Consider the following 25,283-nt stretch of genomic DNA (forward strand, 5'->3'; position numbering starts at 1 on the left):
AATGAAATATTAACATTTGTACAGTTTATGCTTTAATGTGTGTGCCTTTAAAAACTGAGAAAAGTAAAGGAGAGTTTGTATTTTCTCAGACTATTCTCACTTCCTCAAAGAAATCTTTTTCTTCAACTTGAAAACAGTTCAATAAAAATCAACTGAAAGGTGAGCTCACTAGTTTGTTCTGAAGCTTCTGATTGTATTCAATTCAATTCAATTCAATTTTATTTATATAGCGCCAAATCACAACAAATGTCGCCTCAAGGCGCTTCATAGATACAGAGAAAAGCCCAACAATCATATGACCCCCTATGAACAAGCACTTTGGCGACAGTGGGAAGGAAAAACTCCCTTTTAACAGGAAGAAACCTCCGGCAGAACCAGGCTCAGGGAGGGGCGGCCATCTGCTGCGACCGGTTGGGGTGAGAGAAGGAAGACAGGATAAAGACATGCTGTGGAAGAGAGACAGAGATTAATAATAGATACGATTCAATACAGAGAGGTCTGTTAATACATAGTGAGTGAGAAAGGTGACTGGAAAGGAAAAACTCAATGCATCATGGGAATCCCCCGGCAGCCTACATCTATTGCAGCATAACTAAGGGAGGATTCAGGGTCACCTGGTCCAGCCCTAACTATATGCTTTAGCAAAAAGGAAGGTTTTAAGCCTAATCTTAAAAGTAGAGATAGTGTCTGTCTCCTGAATCCAAACTGGAAGCTGGTTCCACAGAAGAGGGGCCTGAAAACTGAAGGCTCTCCCTCCCATTCTACTTTTAAATACTCTAGGAACAACAAGTAGGCCTGCAGAGCGGGAGCGAAGTGCTCTAATAGGGTGATATGGTACTACAAGGTCATTAAGATAAGATGGGGCCTGATTATTTAAGACCTTGCATGTGAGGAGCAGGATTTTGAATTCAATTCTGGATTTAACAGGAAGCCAATGAAGGGAAGCCAAAACAGGAGAAATATGCTCTCTCCTTCTAGTCCCTGTCAGTACTCTTGCTGCAGCATTTTGGATTAACTGAAGGCTTTTCAGTGAGTTTTTTGGACATCCTGATAATAATGAATTGCAGTAGTCTAGCCTGGAAGTAATAAATGCATGAACTAGTTTTTCAGCGTCACTCTGAGACAGGATATTTCTAATTTTAGAGATGTTGCGCAAATGGAAGAACGCAGTCTTACATATTTGTTTAATATGTGCGTTGAAGGACATATCCTGGTCAAAAATGACTCCAAGGTTCCTCACAGTGTTACTGGAGGCCAAGGTAATGCCATCCAGAGTAAGAATCTGGTTAGATACCATATTTCTAAGCTTTTCAGCGCCGAGTACAATGACCTCAGTTTTATCTGAGTTAAGAAGCAGAAAGTTAGTGGCCATCCAAGTCTTTATGTCTTTAAGACATTCCTGCAGTTTAACTAATTGGTGTGTGTTATCTGGCTTCATGGACAGATAGAGCTGGGTGTCATCTGCATAGCAGTGAAAATGTATGCTATGTCTTCTAATGATGCTGCCTAGGGGAAGCATGTATAATGTAAACAGAATTGGTCCTAGCACCGAACCCTGTGGAACTCCATAATTAACCTCAGTGTGTGAAGAGGACTCTCCATTTACATGCACAAATTGGAGTCTATTAGATAGATATGATACAAACCACTGCAGTGCAATACCTGTAATACCTACAGCATGTTCTAATCGCTCTAATAGAATATTATGGTCAACAGTATCGAATGCTGCACTAAGGTCAAGAAGGACAAGCACAGAGATGAGTCCACTGTCAGAGGCCATAAGAAGATCATTTGTAACCTTCAATAAAGCTGTTTCTGTGCTGTGATGAACTCTGAAACCTGACTGAAACTCTTCAAATAAACCATTCCTCTGCAGATGATCTGTTAGCTGTTTGACAACTACTCTTTCAAGGATTTTTGATATGAAAGGAAGGTTGGAGATTGGCCTATAATTAGCTAAGACTGCTGGGTCTAGAGATGGCTTTTTGAGTAAAGGTTTAACTGCAGCCACCTTGAAGGCCTGTGGTACATAGCCGATTATTAGAGATAGGTTGATCATATATAAGATCGAAGAATTAATCAATGGCAGGACTTCTTTGAGCAGTTTTGTAGGAATGGGGTCTAAAAGACACGTTAATGGTTTGGAGGAAGTAATTATTGAAGTTAACTCAGAAAGATCGATTGGAAAAAAAGAGTCTAACTTAACATCAATGAAACTAAGAGTAGCTGTAGATAATATTACATCTGTGGGATGATTATTGGTAATTTTTTCTCTAATGATAAAAATTTTATTTGTGAAGAAGTTCATGAAGTCATCACTAGTTAACGTTAAAGGGATGGTTGGCTCAACAGAGCTCTGACTTTTTGTCAGCCTGGCTACAGTGCTGAAGAGAAACCTGGGGTTGTTCTTATTTTCTTCAATCAGTGATGAGTAGTAAGCTGTTCTGGCTTTGCGGAGGGCTTTCTTATAAAGCAACAAACTATTTCTCCAGGCTAAATGATGATCCTCTAAATTTGTGACACGCCATTTCCTCTCCAGATTACGAGTCATCTGCTTTAGGGTACGTGTTTGAGAATTATACCACGGGGTCAGGTACTTCTGATTAGAGACCTTAGTTTTCACTGGAGCTACAGTATCCAGAGTCGTACGTAGTGAGGAGGTGAAATTATTAACAAGATAATCGACCTCTGTTGGGGTAGCGTTCAGATAGCTGCTCTGCTCTGTGTTGGTACAGGGCATTGACGATGATAACAGTGGCTGGATTATATTCTTAAACTTAGTTACAGCGCTTTCAGAAAGACATCTACTTTGATAAAGTCCACTCTCCACTGCTGCGTAATCAATTATTGTAAATGTAAATGTTATCAAGAAATGATCAGACAGGAGAGGGTTTTCAGGAAACACTGTTAAATGTTCAGTTTCTATGCCATATGTTAAAACAAGATCTAGAGTGTGATTAAAGTGGTGGGTGGGTTCTTTTACATTTTGAGAGAAACCAATTGAGTCTAACAACAGATTAAATGCCATGTTGAGGCTGTCATTTTTAGCATCTACATGGATGTTAAAATCCCCCACAATAATTATTTTATCTGAGCTCAGAACTAAATTAGATATAAAGTCTGAGAAATCAGACAGAAACTCTGTGTAAGGCCCAGGTGGACGATAGATGATAACAAGTAAGACTGGTTTCTGAGTTTCACAGCTGGGGTGGACAATGCTAAGCATCAGGCTTTCAAATGAATTAAAAGTCTGTCTTGGTCTTTCATTAATTAATAGACTGGTGTGAAAAATTGCTGCCACACCACCCCCTCGACCTGTGCTTCGAGATTTCTGGTAGTTAGAATGACTCGGGGGTGTTGATTCATTTAAACTAACATAATCATCCTGCTGCAACCAGGTTTCTGTAAGGCAGAGTAAATCAATTTGTTGATCAATTATTAAGTCATGTACTAACAGAGACTTGGAGGAGAGAGACCTAATATTTAATAATCCACATTTCACTGTTTTACTCTTTGGTTCAGATGTGGATACTGTATTGTTCTTTCTTTGTGATTGTTTAAGTTGTTTGTTGCTGGTTTTTAGTTTGTTTTTTGTCTTTTTGGAAGCAGACACAGTCTCTATGGAGATGGGTTTTTGGGGGGGTAGCAGGAGGAGAGAAGCTGCAGAGAGGCGTGTAAGACTGCAACTCTGCTTCCTGTATCTCATGGTTTTTATCAACAGGTGCAGTTTGTTCAGTTCTGTTTTTAGGACTTCTTCTCTGTGTTGTTAAAATGTTGAGAATAATGTAATTAATATAGTTTCTGCATTGAAAATTTTCAGACTGATTGATTGACAGGACAGATGATCAGAGGTGCAGAGTTTTTACCATTATCATTGACACCAGGACAGAAGAATGGGTAGAGTTTCGACATAGCTAACTACATAGCTGGTGGAGAGTTCAATTATACAGTGTTATTTAGGATTATTGAAAAAAGTTGGACCTGTTCAAGCTTATCTTTTCAAGTTTTTGTGGACCTCGGGTGACTCCCAAAAACCTCTCTGAATGATGCTAAAAGTGATCACATTGACTTCAATTCTGTGCTTCAGTGTAGTTTTAAAGTACTTGTAATTTACTTGACTGAATTTAATGACTGAATGTAGTGTAAAGTGCTTTGGGGTCCTTAGGGACTGAGTAAAGCGCTATACAAATACAGGCCATTTACCATTTTACTTCAGAATCAGCATATCGGGACCTTTCACATTCTCTAATACAATCTAGGATGTGCTACTGCTTGACAGCTTGCTCTACCTTTTTCAAAAAGAGTGTGACCAAAATGTATAAATTTGACCCAAAGAGTGTGTTGCAACCACCTTGTGATTTTTTTTGGTTGCGGGCAGATAGGAGAAGTTTGTATCGAAGACATTAACTTGTCTGTAAACAGTCACCATTTACTCTCTGAGCTGTAGTGCAGTGGTTCCCAAGCTTTTTCTGCTGGGACCCCTTTGTTTTACAAGAAAAATGTTTGCGCCCCCTCGTGCACTCGCACACGCACAAACACATCCTCCAACCACACACACCCTTATTTTGCTCCATTTCGGTTTATTTCACACCTCAAACATTTAGTAAACAATTAAGCAAATACAAGTAATCTGCAATAAATTACAGGTAGTAATAAAATAAACTACTAACTCTTTTACGCTACGTCTGCACCTACACAAGTATTTTTGACAACGCAGCTGTTTCGTCCACATGTAAACAGCGTTTCGAATCACCGAAAACTGAGATTTTTTGAAACTCGTTTTTTGCGTTTACCTGTGGACGAGGCCTGGCTTCAGGGCGAGGCCCCAGTAACCCTATCTAGGGCAGGGTACACTGTTCCTTTGATGGTTTTCTCATAAGGGTCTTCTGAAACACTCTTTGTCTGGGCCCTCATCCAAGACCAATTTGTCATGGAAGACCCTACCAGGGGCCAAAAGCCCCCAGACAACATATCCCCGGGACACACAAACACAGTAAACAGATATCTCAAACTGTCTGACAAACACAAGAAGGTGACATATGTGGAGGAGGTTCAGCCATATCCAGATCATCTCAACAGATTCGATTACTGGCCTCAGCCGCTTTGTAGAGATGGGCCGATGGGTCGCTGTTACTGGGAGGTTGAGTAGAGACTGTACCTTTGGATTTAATGAAAAGTCATCGAGTCTGACCTGTTCGAATGACAGCCCTCCTTCTGTCAGTCACAATAAGAAAGCAACATTTATCTTCTCCACCTCCTCCTCCTCCTCCTCCTCTCTCTAACAGAGTAGCAGTGTATGCGGACTGTCCTGCTGGCATTCTGTCCTTCTACAGAGTCTCCTCTGACACTCTGATCCACCTCCACACCTTCAACACCACATTCACTGAAACTCTTTATCCTGGGTTTAGAGCACGGGTGGGCAACTCCAGGTTTTAGATGTGTCCTTGGTTCACCACAGCTGATTCAAATGGCTAAATTACCTCCTCAACATGTCTTAAAGTTCCCCAGAGACCTGGAAAATGAACTAATCATTTTTAATCATTTGATTCAGGTGTGTTGACCCAGAGTGATATCTAAAACCTGCAGGACACCGGCCCTTGTGGCCTGGAGTTGCCCACCCCTGGTTTACAGGCTTTCTGATGCCTCAGTGTGTCTGTGCTCGGTTGAGTGTCCTTCTGTTAGAGAAACACTCTGACTGAACAGATATTTCAGTCTGTACATGTCTGTCTCTTTCACTCAGAGACATGTTTCAATTATTTTTGTTCCTGGACCATTTTCTAGTTTTATTGTGAGTTCTTTAGTATCACAATCTTAACAAATTACATTACACTGAAACTCTCCTGTTTCATCAGAAGAGACAATTTATCTCTACTCTGAGATCAGAATATGATGAACATTCACTGAAACTCCAATGGAACCAGCATTTCTTTTAACTCTGAAAATTAAAATGATCATTTGATACTCATTGCTGGTAAAAAGATGAATTACATTCTCATATTCATGCCAGGTTCTCATTAAATATGTAAAACATTCCTTCATTTACTTTCTGTGATATAGAACTGGTTACATGTTTAACTCAGATATTACCTTTGGACTTATTTTGAGTAAATATCACCTACATAACTGTAAGTTGGAGAGCTGAAGCCATTTTCCATGTTTTCATCTTCTTTGTAAGTAAACATTTCTTGTGTTAATTAAAAGATATTTGTGACATTAATTGAATTTAATTTATTTCTATATCACACCTGTTTTAATATTGTGTTTTATATTTGTAGTGATAAATGTTTTCAACCACACAATATAGATTTATATTCATACTATTAACGCTGGACTACTGGTAATAGTATGAAAGTATCAGAATCACTGCCCTCTTGTGGTCACTGTCAGTAACTACAATTCTCTGAATACAATAACATTGACATTAGGGCAAATTTACTCCAGTGCTTAATGACCGCAGATGGACACAGAGAGGAAGTGCAGGTTTAAATGCACTGGAAAGCAAATGCACTGTAAACATGCATATTGAATAGTTTCTCCCCATCAATTTAAATTCAGACTTTATCAGAATCATCAGAATCAGCATACTTAATTAACCTCAAATGAAAATATGTAAGGAAAAAACTCACACAAATAAACATCAGTATGTAATTTGATTTGCTTTGAGTTTTATTTTAATTGACTAATAAGACAAATCGACCTTTGCATTGTTTCAAAACCAAATTAAAACAAAGTAATGTTAGTCACTGTAAACATCCTACTAACATTATGCTACAGATGCATCAAAGTATTTCACTGGGTGAACCCTTCCTTCACAAAGTTTCATTTGCACTTTCCTGACCTTTGTGTCACAGAAGATCATGTCCATGTGAGACTCTATGAGAAGGTAGTGGAAGCAGTCTTGTTTTCCTCTTGTTTCCATCAATAACCTTACATAAGCGCTAACCTTAACTAACCCTGTTTGTCTTCTTTCAGGAAGACAACAGCAGTGTCACCTTATGGCTTCCCTTTGCTGTTGTGAGTAGACTCATCCTACGGACCCAAATCCCCAAAGTGAGTTGGTGTTGAGTGAGATACCCTGCCATCCTGATGGTGTCCTGGTGAACTATTATTATAATAGTGATTCATTAGGCTGAGGGTGGCACACAAAGGAAAGAAAAAACAACAAAAAAAAACCCCTCCACAAACCATGTGACAATATTCAGTGCATCCATTGGTCAGATGTGTCTGTGAGGGGAGCAAGAAAAGTAAATACAGGAAGTAAAGTAAGGTGCAGACACTTTTTTCACACCAGCATAACAGCATTGATGAGATAACTGACCTCTGTGGGTTTAGAGTGTAGGTACCTGCACTGTGGAGTATCAGATGTTCTGGGGGGTTTTCATGTTAGGGACAAGGGTAAAAGTCAGGCTTTATGGTCTATGGTTAAGCTAAAGAGGAGGATTGCTGCCAGCCCCCCTCCTCGGCAAAAAAAACATCATCATAAAGACAGAGCCAGTGATCTGTCTGAGCTTTACATCATTATAATTGCTGACTACCTTACCAGAAGACCCCAGTATGTGAGGCTGCAGGACTGTGTGTCTGAGGTGCAGTAAATTCAAATAAACACTTCTGAGTTTCTGTTTTTGCCTCTGACCAGACACAACTTTCACGCCAATCTTTCAAATTTCCTTGTACTGAACAGCACACTGTGTTCATGTGCTAAACAGGAATAATTTCCTTGTTACTAAAACACATACTGAAGTACAACTTCACTAACTCAGAGTTCAGCAACCGTGGCAGTTTGTCTTAAAATAACTGTAATCTCCAGATTTCCACTTTTGGCTCAAAATACATTTTCGACTTTATCTTAAAATGGTTGATAATTACTCTTTTTCTTAATGTGGCCCTAATACTCCTTAATAGATTTCAGTCATGCAGTAACTGTTAAGTTTAACCATAAAAGGCTTGTTAGAAACTCTGAAAGGCTCAGTTCAACAGGTATTAAATCACCACCTGTGACCAATTCATTCTCTAGAAAATGGCTAATAGCGGGATCTGTCTATAAAGTCTTTGTTTCTGTCATGAACATCAGTAATATAGTCGTAGTCATAACTTTATTTTTTCTTTTTTAACTGCAAAACAGGAATATTTACCTTTTAAGTGGTTATATTGTCGAGGAACATGTTTTATATAAACCGTGTGTAAAGCCTACTGTACTAAAACCACCGAATGAAGAGCAAACTGTTTGTGCATGTATTCGTTTAGTAGTGAATGTTGTTCTACTTGATTCTTATCTGCTGCTGAGTCTCTTTTATGATGACGGAAATGCAGATGACACAGAGCAGACACCAATAATACCTGTTTAACCACCTCACATTCATTCCATTTTGATCCGCGACAAACTGAAGTGTTCATCTCATCCTTTCTAAAACAGTGTTGCGTTAGACTATATTTTATATATTGACACATAGATTAGTTTGATGCTGACAGCACCACTTTAATGTGACTGCATCAGTTTGTTAATTATTAATATGCAAAATGTCATGACCATTGATCAATGTCCATGAGTACCATTCACTTAGAAATTAGCCTTAGAAATTCATCTCATTTAAACAATAACATGGCGCACAGTGTGACGTGAAAAAATGCACATACCTTTGACGTTGCGTGACGAACTCTGTATTCCTCATCCACATGTAAACGGCGTTTCGAATCACCGAAAATGGAGACTTTTTAAAACTCAGTTTTTGCATTTACTCTTTATTGAACAAAAACCACAAAGTTCAGATAATTTCATTTTTATTCTACTAATAAGGACATAGACTGGACATCAGTCTTCAGTATCTATCAACATGCTGTGGTGAAAAATGCCCTTTCTATTAGTTTTAATTCAAACACATGTAACAAGTATACAACATGTGAACATGAGGAAATAAAGAAGTATATAGAAGTAAATTAAGTCCGGGGTTCAGTCAATGGGGGTTATCCAGCTGTGTGTTGTCGGTGGTATACAAGCTTGACAGATAAAATATATTCATGAATACAGCTGCAGGGCCGAGAGTGCCAATATGACTTAATTACATATGTCATTTAATGATTAATTTAATGTGTCATTAATAATTTAAATTAGAAATAAATATAGATCAGGCGTGTCAAACATAAAGCATAAGATTTCATAAAATTTTCAGTTTTTGAAAACAAAATGAGCAGCATCTGACTGCATTTCAATGATACTGCAGACTGCAAAGCTAAATGCAGAATTTAGGAAATGGCTAAATTGATACCTGTTTGTGTTTTCAGCCATTTTCCTACCGACAAAACCTCCCTTATGGACATTCATACTACACAAAGTAATTGGCCAATAAACAATTAAATGGCAGAAAAGTTTCTATCTTTTCATTTTTACTAAAGTTTTTTTTTTCACAATTACAGCTAAAAAAAAGTTGAGAGTCTGGGTAATTTTACACATTTCTTACAATTTAAAAATGAGTTGTGCTGACAGATTTCTTTCTCTATCACAGCAGCTTTTTTCTTTATCATGTAGAAAAACAGATAAATATGTGATTTCTTTACACTGACAGAAAGGAGAGTTTCACTGGTCTGGCATGTTTAAGATCAAAGTGGGCTGTCTGCGGCTCTACTGATGTAAAATGAGTTTGAGCTTGTAGTATAATGCTACTCCTGCTGAGCCCCGCCCACCCGCTTCAAGTCCTGCCACTTTCAGGTTAAACTAAAACTCAAACTGAAAAGCTAAACAGCTCACCTGTCTATCTGTGTTTAGTGTCAGGTGTGGAGTGGAAATTCTTCATGCTGAACAAACTGTAAGTTCACTTTGTTTCCTCATTTAATCGTTAGTCTTTAGAAACTTTATTGTTTGTTTCTTCTCTGTAATGTCTGAACAATATGTTCAACTCTAGTTTCAGGAAAAGCTGATTTCCAACATTTCTATTTTTTTAATGTATTTACCTATTGTGAAGGTAAATAGGCTTCAGTAAACAGGCTGTACAAAGAGGTTATATGTATAATAAAGAAATGTTCTGTTACTGTACCTAAAGTTGAATCAATCCAGTACCCTACAAAACTGTTGTTATATTTGTTGTAAATTCTGCTGCCCTCTTGGTCTGGTCACTCTTTAAAAAATATATTTTTAATGTCACTGAGACTTTTTACCTGGATAAATGTAATATATAGAAAAGTCACATTTCCAAAAACTGATACTGAAACTTCTACCTTAGGACAGGAATGCTGTTTGTTGCTCGGGTATGATATCATTCATGAGGGATACATTTCACATATTACAGACCAAAAAGCTACTTCTAATAATTTAAATAAAATTACTTTTTGGCACAAAACAAGGAAAAGTTTTTGGAGGTAACAACGTAAATTATTATTTAACATAGATTTATCCTCCAAACATATTCAACTTGTAGTTTCTGTTTAAAAAAATACTACGACACAAACAGTTGGCTCTCCTCTAACAGAAAGTAATGTTGACTATTTACACACAGACAGAGAAGTCACTTAGAGACTAGATTAAATTACACCCAACAACATTTATAGGAAACTTGTATCTTTCTTTTTATTACCCAAAACATTTAAAGATAAATCCATATATGTCACAAATTTTATTTCATCACAGTAGGATTTTCTTCGACTCTGTCCCTCCTGCTGAGGTTGAAGGAGCTGTGTCTCATTTCCTCATTCATACAGTTGATGATAAAGATTGAGTCTCAGTGCTTTAAGCTTACTCGTCCACTGAATTTTGTCTTTGAAATCCAAGCATTGACATCCTAGTTAATTGCCTCCTCAAAGACCGCCTTCAAGATGAGCACTGTTACCATCAATCTGTCAAAACAAACAATAAAAATCTGCGTCTGATTCCAGTTTGTCGGTCTGGTGAACAACAGGTGCACCAGACTCAAACTAGCTCTCCTCCATACTGCCATTATAAAGCCTAAGTTAGCTAACATAAACCAATGGAAGTATGTTAAGAGCAATCAAGCAACTTATTTGGTGATGTCACATTCTGTCGTACCACAAGATAAATTGTAAAGTTGTAAAAACTTTAAATTTAAGCTTGAGGGTTCTTTATTTGCTATGTGTGCATAAACCAGCAGTCAAGGCACGTTGCAATTCTTGTGTAGAGCAGTCAAAGTAAGACAGGAAAATAGACAGAAATAAACAAGACAGTACAACACAAATATGAATTCTAAATAGGTCAATTATATTGCAAATATTACACAGTTAGGACTTCTGGCAAGTAAAGTGGGGTATTGTAGGGTTATTTTTGCACATTGTTCACTGGCTTTTGTTTGCCATCAGTCTGACTGTGGCGGGGAAGACGCTATTGAAAAACATTGTCCTGTGAGTGATGATGCTGTCCGCTCTTCTGTCTTACATTGTATGTGCAGTTCTTGTGTCTGAGCAGAGAGTGAGCTGGATGGAGTGAGTCCCTGTTAATTCCCTCTGCTCTTTCTGGCAGCTCTGTGTGTACATAGAGTCCATAGGTGGAAGTTTTTTTTAACAGGGATTGCTTTAATTCATCAACATGGAAAAATCTGAATATTTTTAGAACAGGGCTCCATAATGTTCATTATTCTGTATATATAGTGTTTTACGTCCTCTTTAAAGCATGACCCTACTTGAATACTGCAAAACAAATGCAAATGTGTTGAGAATATTGTGTGCTCACAGTCAGCTGTTTTACTGGTTGGCGGGTTCATTGAGCCACGTCTGTACATTAAAAAAGTCTCTGCTGTTTGTCACCAGCAATCTAAGACAGATCATTATTATTATCATTTTCTTTTTATAACCATGGCTACATTTAACTTTTCTGAGTGTGTATCTATGCATCTATGACTGAAATTATGCACAACGTGTGTGTGTGTGTGTGTGTGTGTGTGTGTGTGTGTGTGTGTGTGTGTGTGTGTGTGTGTGTGTGTGAGAGAGCTTTATAACATATATATGATTGAAAATTGTAATGCTGGAGCTGTGAGGAGAAATAATGTGGCAGAAATAATCAGCTGTAGTTTATCTATTGGCTCATTTTTTGCAGAGAGACGCTGCAGACAGAGAAACAGTCCATCCTGGTCCTCCTGTTACTCACAACTTGTCGAGAGTCCTTCTGGAACACGTCTTCTGACCGAGGCCAGTACTACGCATCAGGTTTGATCTTATTCAAGTAATTTTGTTGTTAACCCTGGGATTTCTGTACTGCAAAGACAGATTACCTCTCACCTATGTTGCCATGGCAACTAAGGCTACGTTCACACTGCAGGTCTTAATGCTCAATTCCGATTTTTTGATCAAATCCGATTTTTTTGTCTGCTTGTTCACACTACAAATAAAATGTGACAGCAAACGCTCTCTAGTGTGAATGCTCAAAGCGGCCGCATCGCAAAAGAAGACTTCACACACAACCCGCTCTGTATAGACCCAGAGCAAACAATATTGTTTGACTGATGGCCTTTAATATAAAGACTTCGGACTTTACGTTTCCCAATTTTTGCTTTAAGTTATTTTGTTTTTTACATAATAATGTAAATAACAAAAGAATTATCCTTATTGCTGTTTTAGAGAGGAGCGGTGCTTCAAGGGATAGTTGCAGATTTCTGTCAGAATCTGCAGATTATACAGTACAAATAAAATGTTCACGTTTCTCCAACGTTGTCTTCCCAACAGTTTCACTAACATCTGCACTGGATGGCCAGGAAGCGTTCACGATGTCTTCTCCGGCGCTGATAATTGGCCTCTGTCTTCTGTCAGTGACGTTAAAGACAGATTTAATACATGACCATTCAAACAGCAGTCGCTTTCTAAAACATCGGATATGTATCGGATTCATTACACATACGAAAGTGACCCAGATCGTTTTTGAAAATATCGGATGCCGTTCACACTGTCATACCATGATCGGATATGGGTCGCATAGGGTCAAAAAAATCAGATTTGCTGCACTTTTGCCTGCAGTGTGAACATAGCCTTATGCTGCAAACCTGATCTTCTCTGGTGTTGTTTCAGATCAGAGATCAACAGTTATCAAATCTATATTTTTGAGTCTAATTAATTTGAAAACTTTACTGAGATCAACAACTGCTAGTTACTACTTTTACAGTGCACTTTCTCCCCGAGGTCAAATGTTAATTTAACCTTTAGTTGTTGTTTTTTTTTAGCTCTCTGAAAGGATTCTCAGTATGTGTGTAAATAATGTCACAGCTCTGAAAAAAAACTCCCACTTTTTTTTGTTTGTTTAGTCTCATTCATAGACTCATACAGACTCTGCTAACATACTGATTTAATGGGATAAACGCATTTATGCTTCATTTAGTAGCTTCATTAAAACAGTCTATCATCTACAGACTGTGTTTTCCCTCTTTTGTCACAAACTTTGAGCCATTTTATGCCAGAGTTAGAAGGTTTCATGTCTTCACACGTCAGTATGTGAACTGACGCCCCAGTCTGACCAGTCAGACAGCATATTTACAAGTGAGGCAATGAAGGAGTGTCCTATGCACATACACCATTAAATGACAAGAAACCATTTGAACAGACACATAGATCAGTTTGTACGTAAACAGTAAAAAACTGTCTTTGAGTAAAGGTTTTTAGTGGAACTCTTTATTTGATTTGTCTTCATTAAAGGGAGGTTTTTCTTTTGTTTTGCTGTGAATATTTAGCTTTTTTAAAAATCATGAGTATGAGTGAATGAACAGATTATTGTTCATAATTTTTCTGTATTTGTTTCTGAGCAGCAAAAGAAACTCTGAAATGTCGGATTAGTGCAAAGGTTAGTCCTGTTCATGTGTATGCAGGAAAGCTGTGTACTGTAGCATTCATGAGCCTTTAGCAGGAGGAGAGTCAGAAACCATCAGTCAGAACTCGGTCACATCAGATTCATATGTTTAATCCAGATACTGAATTTGTTGGTTTTTGTTTTCCAGAAGAAAACTGTAGTCTCACCATTAAAGTCAAACACAACAGTGTGCTGCTGATTAAGTCCTAAAATAAAATGGTTTGCCATAATGTGTGAGTCATAATAGATGTCAGTGTTTATGTGACGTCTGCGTCAGGGCCGTGCAGAGAGGTTTAAAGGGGCGGGTGCTCAAAGTTAAAAAGGGGCACATTGAGCCAGGCTGAATAACAACAACACACATTCATCAAGAATCTAATATGGGCATTAAGGCAAAGCAAACGTAGCCGATGTTTTACCTGATGGGTACAATGTTGCTGTTGAGGGGTTGCTGTGGATAGTGCTGGAGGGCAGGGCTGTGTTGATCTGAGACTGTAGACATTAAAAAGTCCATAGGAGAGATGGTAGCTGATTAAACAAGTGTCATGAGATAATAACAAAATGCAAAGATTGGTGACAGCGCTTGGAACTATAAGGCAACAAAAAACTGTAAGAAATAAATTAGGCTCTGCCTGTGAATCACTCTTTGCTTTTCTTCTTTCTTCCATCCCATCTTTTCATATATCACTCTCCACTTGCTGTCTATCTGAGAACAAGGCACAACTTGCTATTGCAATAAACTATAATCTAATTATCCACACCTAACAACTCTTGCACTTAATCTATAATAAAATGATGAGAGAAAAATGTTATAGCTGGTACAACTGGTACATGTGCTCTTTGTAATCCAGCTGCTGAGGGATCCACTGCCTTTAGTAGCCTCACACAGCTCCTACTGTTTCCTCCTCATGTACTTACCAGGCATGTCTGGACAATGTTATATCATGAGTAATATTTTTTTTAAAAATCCATCTAAATAAAACACACACATGCACGCACACACAGTGACATTTTAGACCTTCTTCAGAATACTGTATATACTATGGGCATCACGGTGCTGATCCAGAATCCTTACATTATTATTTATTACTAGACCTACAATAATAAAGCAATGAGGAGGGGGAAGTAATAAATATGAAATAATGTCATTATGATGATTCCATTTGTTTCACTATCCACTCTGTGCCGGGGCAAAGCTTATTACATTTTAAACTGTAGAGATACAATAATTTTACTGCTGTAAAATCCAAATTTTGTCTTATTTAAAATATAAATCTAATATAATCTGCTTCTTAATGTATGTTCTTTAAAATACAGCGTGTGTTTTTTAATATATTATATTATAATATAATATATAATATAATAATGCATAATTATGTGGACATGCATATTAGATTGTTTTTTAGTGAAATATAATCCCTCCAGAAAGGCAGGAAAAGCCCGGAAACTTACTTTAAAACTAAATATGTTCCCTAAAACGGTGGACAGAGCTACAGACCCATGACAGCCTTACACAGGTAGCCAGCAGCTACGACCAGCACTACTTGTGCAGTTAATAAAAGGACAGGTAATGTTTGTCACGCTGTTGCACACACAGCACGCTCGTTTGTTTCAGTTCGTCAGTTGCAACAAGACAAGTTACCAACGTGTACGTAATAAGCCAATACTCCTGTGTGCTATACACTACAGTGTACGCTGTACACCTACTTACTGGTTTTGTCGCATCAGTCTGTGTCTCTGAGTTAATTTATGTTTCTCCTACAGCTCCGGACCGCAAAAAATGCGCCTGCTCTTTGTGAGCTCGTTCCCGGCTCGTAACCAGCGCGTTCTGCCGTCAAGGGCGATCATTTGTTAAATGTGATCATGTGACTGATGCAAGCCAGATCCTTTTATTTAGCAAAACTGTGATTAATAGTTAAATATTATTGTTGAGGGGCACAGACAGGACTCCGCACAACCACACACATAAAAAAAAATCATTTTATTAAAAAGTTGCCTCAACAAAAGGGCACTTTGGGCACCCATCAGGAAAGGGGCGGGTGCCCCTCTAGCCCCCCCCCCCCCCCCCCCCCCGCACGTGCCTGGTCTGTTATCCATGTTGACATACATTGGAGAGAAATATGGAGGAATGATTAGAGAGCAGTGATCAGATGATTAAGATTAATGATTAAGTTCTCTGCACAGTACGCAAGAATAATTAAAGTGAAGTTTTTAACTCTGCTTATCCTCTTTGAGTCATGGATCAGCTGAAATGTTTTAAAATGTTGTTCAGACGTATTGAACTGACTGAAGATTAAGCTTCCAGTCACAGTGAATAAGGATGTGTCAGTGAATGCATCGCGTGAGCTTCATGTCTCCATCTAGTGGACTGATAGTAGAAGTAGAGAAGCTGATGGCAGCTTCCTCTGCCTCACACTGCTGTCTGACTGCATTCAGCTGACACCGAGATGAAGCAGGAAAGAAGCAGCTGATATTTGGACAGCACACATGATGGAAACAAGGATTTCAGTTGATGTGCACATGAATGATTTGTGTTTCATCTGCAGATGAAGGTAGAAAGTGTGTGTGAGCTGATGTGAATTCAGCAGCATGGATCAGTGTGAGGACAGAGAGGAGGGAGTCCCTCCCCCTAAAAGAGCCAGAGATAGCCAGACCAAAGCTCAGAGGTGAGATGACCATCTCTAACTGTCCATGACTCTTCTCCATGTCACAGCTCAGCACTCACATCACTGCTCCATCATTATTCACAGGAACCAACCTGGAGCTGAACCCAGCTGTGTGTCCTTAAAGAGTGACACGTCAAAGGATCTTCATATTAGTTTTAGAGAAAGACATTTATCTGACACAGAGTAAGTATGTCTCAGTATTAAAATGGGGCTGAAAAAATATTTCAGAGGACAAATTGTTGAATACAATAATTTGAATTTTGGATGATTTATTATATCTACTGTAGTTTGCTCCATCATATTCATCGTGTTTGTAATTTGTTTTCTTCTAGTTTATACAAAACTATTTTAGTTTCACAATTATTTACATAATTTAAAACTTAACCCTAAAGTGTGCTTTGGGTTTTTTTTCTCTGTCAGGATGAACCAGAAGCCTGAACACAGCTGTGTGTCCTTAAAAAGTGACATGTCAAAGGATTTTAATCCTTATTTTAAAGAAAGTACTTCTACTGCAGAGAGGTAATGTGTCACTAAATGTTCTTACTGACTTAGGTTGAACTGTTTTTTCTGAAAAAAAATTTCCAACATGTTTAATGTCACAGCTCAGCTCCTTTTCACACTTTTATGTTCATATGTAAAGCTGTGTGTTTCTGAGTTATGTTTTTTCCCTTAAACACAGCAGTCAAAGATTGAAGAATTAATATTTTTTTTGATGCATTTTTTTTCTTTTTTTTTTTTTGATGCATTTCTACTGTGAAGAAGCTAAGTGTCCGTTTTACATATTGTATTAACATAATTGACCTAAAATCATGCATAAGATCTGGGAATAATGTTCACAAAGTTCTTTATCTCATGAGGTGTACTTCACAAAAGAGTAGGGTATTGTGTTGGCTTTAAAAAATTTAACATTTAAAAATGTAATGTAAAAGCAAAAATTAACAAAATCCAAAAATAAAACTCCTCATACTTCTCATCTGATCTGATCTTCTCAGAGACAAGGATCTCCATTTTACGAAACACCAAGAGAAACATCAAAACTTCTGTTGTGTCCTTTAGCTTGTATTTTGTGTGGAAAATCATAATGTGAACTAATTCTTCATGATTCTTCATAGAGTGGACCATGAGAGTTCAAAGGTTCCCAGTGGTCAACCTGCCAAGCAGCATCAAGCACATTTAGACTCTGTATTTATGGTCTGTACATGTAGAACAACTGCTCTTACATCTGTTCTGTTCACTGTGATCTCCATACTTCACTTTTACTTTTGATGGATCTGAGGTTTTGTTCAATGATTTCAGTCTGGATGGATTATTCATATCGTCTTCTGTTCTAGCTGCTGGAGGACAACATCATGACTTTTGTGAAGAATGAGCTGAAGAAGATCCAGAAGACTCTGAGTTCAGATTACGCAGAATGCTTAGGGAGCCAGAAAGAGGATGAGGGGGTCTTAGAGGATGAAGATAAAGAGGAGACCAGGAACAACAGACAAGCATTTGTGAAAATAATACTGCACTTCCTGAGGAAACTGAAGCAGGAGGAACTGGCTGACTATCTGGAGAGCAGTAAGAGGATGTCTTTAAAGATTTAACCCTCTAAAAACGGCTGAAGCGGGCATGCTCCGTTTTGCGTAACTAATTTTAAATCTCTGTAGAACTGTTACCACATAAGGTAGTGCAATTTTTTTTTTTTTTTTGCATATGAAACCGGAGGAGTTGTACTTACATGTTATGCCATTAGCTAGTCCTAGGTCACGGTTTCCTTCCCCATATAGCTTTGCAAAAACTGCATAAAAAGCGCTTGCAGCAACAAAAACATAATATTCCAGAAACATGCTTTGCCGATCCGATCAGCTGTTCGTAACACTTTCTAGGTTGGAATAGACATCAGAGTGAACTATCGTATGTCTGCCATTACCTGGCCAAAACCGGAAGTGACATCATTTTCATGGAAAATGTCGTTTTTCCTGCAGTATATAAAAATCTCAAAAATGAAACTATGAAGACACTCAAAATAAATTTCCTGTGGTTGGAAACTATTTTGTGCAACTTTTTTGTATTTACAGTTTTGAGGAATAAACCTCTTAAATTTCTCTAACTAGAAATATATGTAAAAGAAAAATCTTTTCTTTTCTAAGTGCAATAAACTACAAATCTTCTTTTGTAGTTTATTGCACTTTTTTGCAATGTAGTAATTATGTAGTTTCTATGGACTTAATGCATACATATGACTAAAATTTGGGCTATAACGGTTGTATTTATGTATAGCAACTTGAAATGCTCCCAAAAATGGCACTACAGCATGTAAAAATATAAAGATAAGCTGTTGCGGACTTGGTGTCTTAAGGGGTTAAGCTGCTGCATAAATGGGAAATTGAATGATAAATTAAAATATGCACCAACATAGATTAAAAAACCTATATTCGGGGGGACGAAAGATGTAGGTGTATTTACTGGATAATAATTCCATCATTAAATGTATTTGTGTGTTTTCAGAAATATTTGATCCAGATTTTCGACATGAACTCAAATCTTTGCTGAAGAAGAAGTTCCAGTGTGTGTTTGAGGGGATTGCTAAAGCAGGAAAGCCAACCCTTCTGAATCAGATCTACACAGAGCTCCACATCACAGAGGGAGGGAGTGCAGAAGTCAATGATGAACATGAGGTCAGACAGATTGAAACAGCATCCAGGAAACAATTCAGACCAGAAACAAGAATCAGACCAGAAGAATTAACAATCAGTCCAGAAGACATCTTTAAAGCCTTACCTGGAATAGATAAACCAATCAGAACAGTGCTGACAAAAGGGGTGGCTGGCATTGGGAAAACAGTCTTGACACAGAAATTCTGTCTGGACTGGGCTGAAGGCAAAGCCAACCAGGATATCCAGTTCATATTTCCATTCACTTTCAGAGAGCTGAATGTGCTGAAAGAGAAAAAGTTCAGCTTGGTGGAACTTGTTCATCACTTCTTTACTAAAACTAAAGAATCAGGAATCTGCAGGCTGGAAGACTTCCAGGTTGTGTTCATTCTTGATGGTCTGGATGAGTGTCGACTTAGTTTGGACTTCAACAAATCTGAAATCTTAACTGACCCTAGAAAGTCCGACTCAGTGGACGTGCTATTGATAAACCTCATCAGGGGGAATCTTATTCCCTCTGCTCGCCTCTGGATAACCACACGACCTGCTGCAACCAGTCAGATCCCTCCCTGTTGTTTTGACGTGGTGACAGAGATCAGGGGGTTTAATGACCCACAGAAAGAGGAGTACTTTAGGAAGAGATTCAGAGATGAACAGAAGGCCAGCAGGATATTCTCCCATATCAAGACATCACGAAGCCTCTACATCATGTGCCACATCCCAGTCTTTTGCTGGATCACTGCTACAGTTCTGGAGAATGTGCTGAAAACCAAAGAGAAAGGACCCCTGCCCAAGACCCTGACTGAGATGTACATTCACTTCCTGGTAGTTCAGGCCAAAGTCAAGAGGATCAAATATGATGGAGGAACTGAGACAGATCCACACTGGAGTCCAGAGAGCAGGAAGATGGTTGAGTCTCTGGGAAAACTGGCTTTTGATCAGCTGCAGAAAGGAAACCTGATCTTCTATGAATCAGAACTGACAGAGTGTGGCATCGATATCAGAGCAGCCTCGGTGTACTCTGGAGTGTTCACACAGATCTTTAAAGAGGAGAGAGGACTGTACCAGGACAAGGTGTTCTGCTTTGTTCATCTCAGTGTTCAGGAGTTTCTGGCTGCTCTTCATGTCCATCTGACCTTCATCAACTCCGGAGTCAATCTGCTAAAAGAACAAGACATAGCTTATCAGAACTCAACAAGAGAATCTGCAGAGACTCATTTGTACAAGTGTGCTGTGAACGTGGCTTTAAAAAGTCCAAATGGTCACCTGGACTTGTTACTCCGCTTCCTTCTGGGTCTTTCAGTGCAGACCAATCAGACTCTCCTACAAGGCCTGGCGCAGACAAGAAATAGGTCACAGACTATCCAGAAAACAGTCCAATATATCAAGAACAAGCTCAGTGATAATCTGTCAGCAGAGAAAAATATCAACTTGTTCCACTGTTTGAATGAACTGAACGATCATTCTCTAGTGGAGGAGATCCAACAGTTCCTGAGTTCAGGAAGTCTCTCCACAGATGAACTGTCTCCTGCTCAGTGGTCAGCTCTGGTCTTCATCTTACTGTCATCAGAAAAAGATCTGGATGTGTTTGACCTGAAGAAATACTCTGCTTCAGAGGAGGCTCTTCTGAGGTTCCTGCCAGTAGTTAAAACTTCCAGTAAAGCTCTGTAAGTTATAAGTTTTATGCTCGAAAGACACTGCTATCACTTTAACAGGGGAAAGAAAATGACACATATTATTTCATTTATGTCCCATCAGGTTGAGCAGCTGTAACCTCTCAGTGAAAAGCTGTGAAGCTCTCACCTCAGTTCACAGTTTTCAGTCCTCAAATTTGACAGAGCTGGACCTGAGTAACAATGACCTGAGAGATTCAGGGGTGAAAAAATTGTCTTCTGGACTGACAATTTTACACCTACAACTAAAAACACTCAGGTCAGGCTTATAAAAATAATTTAAAATGTGTTTTTAACCCTAGGTTTGTTAAGAAAAAGCAAGCAAACCATAAAAAAATAAAATAAGTGAAATAAAAAAATGTATGTTTTAATAATCTGGGATTTTTTTGTGTGTCATTGACTGACACTCAAGTTTAATTACCAAAATAAAAATTGTACATAGTACTTAAAATTTTAAGGTATATGTAGTCTCGAGTTGGTAAAGACTACTATAAGTTTTTATTTTAGACAACTGATGTTTAATTTCCTGCAATATATGATTTTTTTTTTATTTTCTTTTATTTGATAGTGTTGTTAAAAGCATGCAAGTCAATTGTCTTATAAATGTGCAAATTTGTATTACATGTTGTCTGTGAAGGTTCTCAATCATCCAGATCATCGTAGTCTAAGTAGCTTGGAAAGAGAAGCATCTGGACTTCTTTAAGTTGCTTGAAGACATTTTACCTCTCATCCGAGAAGCTTCTTCAGAACTGAAGAAGTGTCTCATAGTAAAGTGGTGCACATTCCTTTCCAAGCTCCTTAGTACTAAATGAAATATCAGGAAATATTCAAAAGCTTTTTCCCAAATGAACTTGCAAAGACTGTAAAACAGGTAAAGACTACAGGCCATTCAATCCTTATGCAACCGTTGCAAGAGCTTGTTCTGCATAGCCAGCAATAGGTTGGACTCATTTCCGGTGTGTGATGGACTCTGCCAGGACTGCCCTTTGCGACCGATTCTGTTTTATCTACACAGTTTCTAGGCATAGCCAAGTGGTTGAACGCTTTCCATTGGGTGGCCTGAGAATATAATCTCTGCTTTTCGCAGATGATATGGTTCTTTTGGCTTCATCGAGTGATGGCCTCCAGCTCACACAGTAATGGTTCGCGGCCAAGTGTGAAGCGGTGGGAATGAGAATCAGAACCTCCAAATCTGAGGCCATGGTCAGCAGCTGGAAAAGGGTAGCATGCCCAGGGTGGCAGGGACAAGTTCCTGCCCCAGGTGGAGGAGTTTAGGTATTTTGGGACCTTGTTCACAAGTAATGGGAGAAGGAAGTTGGAGATCAACAGATGGATTGGCGTTGCGGCTTCAGTGATGCGGAAGCTGTACTCGTCTGTAGTGGTGAAGAGAAAGCTGAGTTTAAAAGAAAAGTTCAATTTACCGGTCCATCTACACCCCTACCCTCACCCATGGTCACGAGCTGTGGGTCGTGACTGAAAGAACGAGATCGCTGATACAATCGGTGGAAATGAGCTTTCTCTGAAGGGTGGCTGGCCTTTCCCTTCGAGATGGGGTGAGAAGTATGGCCATCTGGGAGGGGTTCAGAGTAGAGCCGCTGCTTCTCCACATCGAAAGGAACCAGTTGAGGTGGTTTGGGCATCTGACAAGGATGCCTCCTGGGTGAGGTGTTCTGGGCATGTCCCACCAGGAGGAGCCCCTGGGATAGACCCAGGACACACCGGAGAGATTATATCTTTAGGCTGGCATAGGAATGCCTTGGTGTTCCCCCGGACAAGCTAGAGGAGGTGACCGGGGAGAGGGAAATCTGGTCTTCTCTGCTTGGGTTGCTGCCCCCAAAATTACATGCACTATGGCCGCTTCAGCCAACAGAAAACAAGTTAAAAATGTATTTTCTTTTTACTTTCAATTATAGCTAATTAAATTTGTTTTTGGTAACTCAATATATCTAGTATTTACTTCCAAAACCCAACCCAACACCTCCAGTATAATTTTATTTCCCAAGGGAAATGTAATCTTTGCATTAATTGGTTTCTCTAACACTTTCTGAATGATCTCTGCAGGCTGTCTGGCTGTCTGATCACACAAGAAGGTTGTTCTTCTCTGGCATCAAGTCTGCACTCTAGGGGCTCCCATCTGAGAGAGCTGGACATGAGCTACAATCATCCAGGGAAAGCAGGCGTGACTCTACTGAAGAATCTGAAACTTGAAACTCTAAGGTATGGAGAGGCCTGTGCAGCCATAGAGAGCGCCTGATAGAGGAGCTGAATAGTTTTCAGCTCTTCACTCTGTTCCTGTGTGATTATTCAAATAACACATATTCAAAATAAAGCAATAACACATACTCAAGCTTTTAAAATTGCACACAACAGAAACTCTGTTGAGCAGAAATAAAAGAAATTTCTTAAGAAGTTCTCCAAAAAAAACCCACCATTTTCAAGAACATCAGCGGTTAACCCTTACCAAACTGATCTGTGCAAATGAAAAATCTTTAATTGTTACTTTCTGACTGTGGATCAGATAAGTTTAACCTCTGTACCGAGATCAGTTCACAACATGTTTAGCACAACAACTAGATACAAGAGGAAGCTAATAGCCTAGCTCTATAAAAACTGGAATTAATTGTAATAACAACAATTTTGGCCTCCTCATTTTGCAACCACAAGCCAAATAAGTTATTTAATGAAGAAGTCTTCAATCACAAGTCAATGAGCATATGATTTTAAAGTCTGACATTCTAGTCCCCCCCCCCCCCACCTCTTTCAGGGTGGAGCCTGCTGGAGAACATTGGTTGAGACCAGGTCTGAGGAAGTGTAAGTGTGTTTTTAATGTGATTCATGAAAACAAAGCAGCACACATTAAACCATCTTCAAACTGTCACATCATTCATTCACATCTCAGATGTCAGGAGTCATCTTCAAAGTGTTGATCAATGAACAAATGATGGATCAATAACTGCAGCTGGATTGTGTTTGTTCTCTCCATCAGATTCCTGTCAACTCACAATCGACACAAACACTGTAAATAGAAATCTCAAACTGTCTGACAACAACAGGAGGGTGACACGTGTGGAGGAGTTTCAGTCATATCCTGATCATCCAGACAGATTTAATGATGGGTATCCTCAGCTGTTGTGTAAAAATGATCTGATTGGTCGTTGTTACTGGGAGGTTGAATGGAGAGAACTGGCTGAGATATCAGTGAGTTACAGAAAAATTGTAAGGAAAGGAGACAGTAATGACTGTTTGTTTGGAAGGAATGATCATTCATGGAGTCTGTACTGCTCTCATGACTATGGATTTGATGTTTATCACAATAAGAAAAAAACATGCATCTCCTCCTATTCCTCCTCTTCCTCTGTCTCTAACAGAGTAGCAGTGTATGTGGACTGTCCTGCTGGCACTCTGTCCTTCTACAGAGTCTCCTCTGACACTCTGATCCACCTCCACACCTTCAACACCACATTCACTGAACCTCTTTATGCTGGATTTGGGTTATGGTTTGGTCAGTCTGGTGCTTCAGTGACTCTGTGCTGAGTTGAGTGTAAAGAGTTTCCTCCTGTTAGAGAAACACTCTGACTGTTGAAGAGATAGTTCAGTCTGTACATGTCTGTCTCTTTCACTCAGAAACACATTTTCAGATTTGTGCATTCAATCAGTTATTGTTTAAACTGTACTAAATGATTCCTTTAAAGTTCCTCTTCAGTCCTTCAAAGATGGAAGCTACGATTATTCCAGGATCCACGTGTTGTTTTTCTTTTTCCACTCAAAGCTGCACAGTGAATATCCGTATGCTGTTTTTCTTTTAAGCTCAGGTCAGCTGAGATGATTCAGTTCATTTTAGTTGCAGTTAGTTTGTTGCAGATGAGACAAACTGTGATATCAGAGAGGAGTCACTGAGCTTACCCAAAAGATCAATTTACTGTTCAGATATTCACACATTAGTCTCCAATGGATACAAATTTTATGAGCAGCCAGGTTCATTGTGATATGTGTTTTGTTTTTAGAATAATGAAATATAGCTGGACTTTAACTTGCTTGTGATCCCTTAAATGTATTAGTTCCCAACATTATTCTTTGTTGAATCACTATTTTGTGTTGGTGGATGCCAGTATTGTAGTTTTATTGTGAACCTGCTCAGTTTCCACAAAAAAAGTCTAATCGGCATATTACAGTGAGACTCCAGTTTCATCAGCAAATAAAATCTCTCTCCAATGTACATTCAAAGAATGATTAATTTTTAGTAAATGTTTAGTCCTTTTATTGGATGAGCATGACACTGCCTCTGAGAACCTAAAATTATGTTGGTGTGTCTAGACCAGGGGTGTCCAAAGTCCGGCCCGCGGGCCAACTGCAGCCATTTTTAATTGGCCCGCAGGTAATTTTATAAACAGAATAGAATATGGCCACACTTCAACTTTTGCTGGAGTGTATTGCACTTCTTAGCTTTAACACCAGGGGGAGCTACTGTTGATCAAGGCAGTTGCTCCACCAAAAAGGACAATCACAGAAGAAATTTACCCCCAAGTTACTAAACATGGCA

At 38.8% G+C, this 25,283-nt stretch overlaps 1 protein-coding gene across 1 annotated transcript; it reads left to right on the plus strand.

Moving 5' to 3' along the window:
* The first annotated feature begins 9,519 nt into the window (after window positions 1–9,519).
* LOC146491447 (protein NLRC3-like) lies at window positions 9,520–24,931 on the plus strand. The gene is made up of 12 exons (XM_085152791.1): window positions 9,520–9,800; window positions 12,035–12,144; window positions 16,315–16,434; window positions 16,519–16,617; window positions 16,855–16,953; window positions 17,547–17,625; window positions 17,766–17,994; window positions 18,925–20,737; window positions 20,829–21,002; window positions 22,805–22,960; window positions 23,508–23,554; window positions 23,730–24,931. The coding sequence occupies exons 3-12, from the start codon at window positions 16,358–16,360 to the stop codon at window positions 24,275–24,277; spliced, it is 3,321 nt and encodes a 1,106-aa protein (XP_085008917.1). The 5' UTR covers window positions 9,520–9,800; window positions 12,035–12,144; window positions 16,315–16,357; the 3' UTR covers window positions 24,278–24,931.
* The last annotated feature ends 352 nt before the right edge of the window (window positions 24,932–25,283 follow it).

This window comes from Neolamprologus multifasciatus, chromosome 23 (assembly GCF_963576455.1).
Source record: "Neolamprologus multifasciatus chromosome 23, fNeoMul1.2, whole genome shotgun sequence".
NCBI lineage: Eukaryota > Metazoa > Chordata > Actinopteri > Cichliformes > Cichlidae > Neolamprologus > Neolamprologus multifasciatus.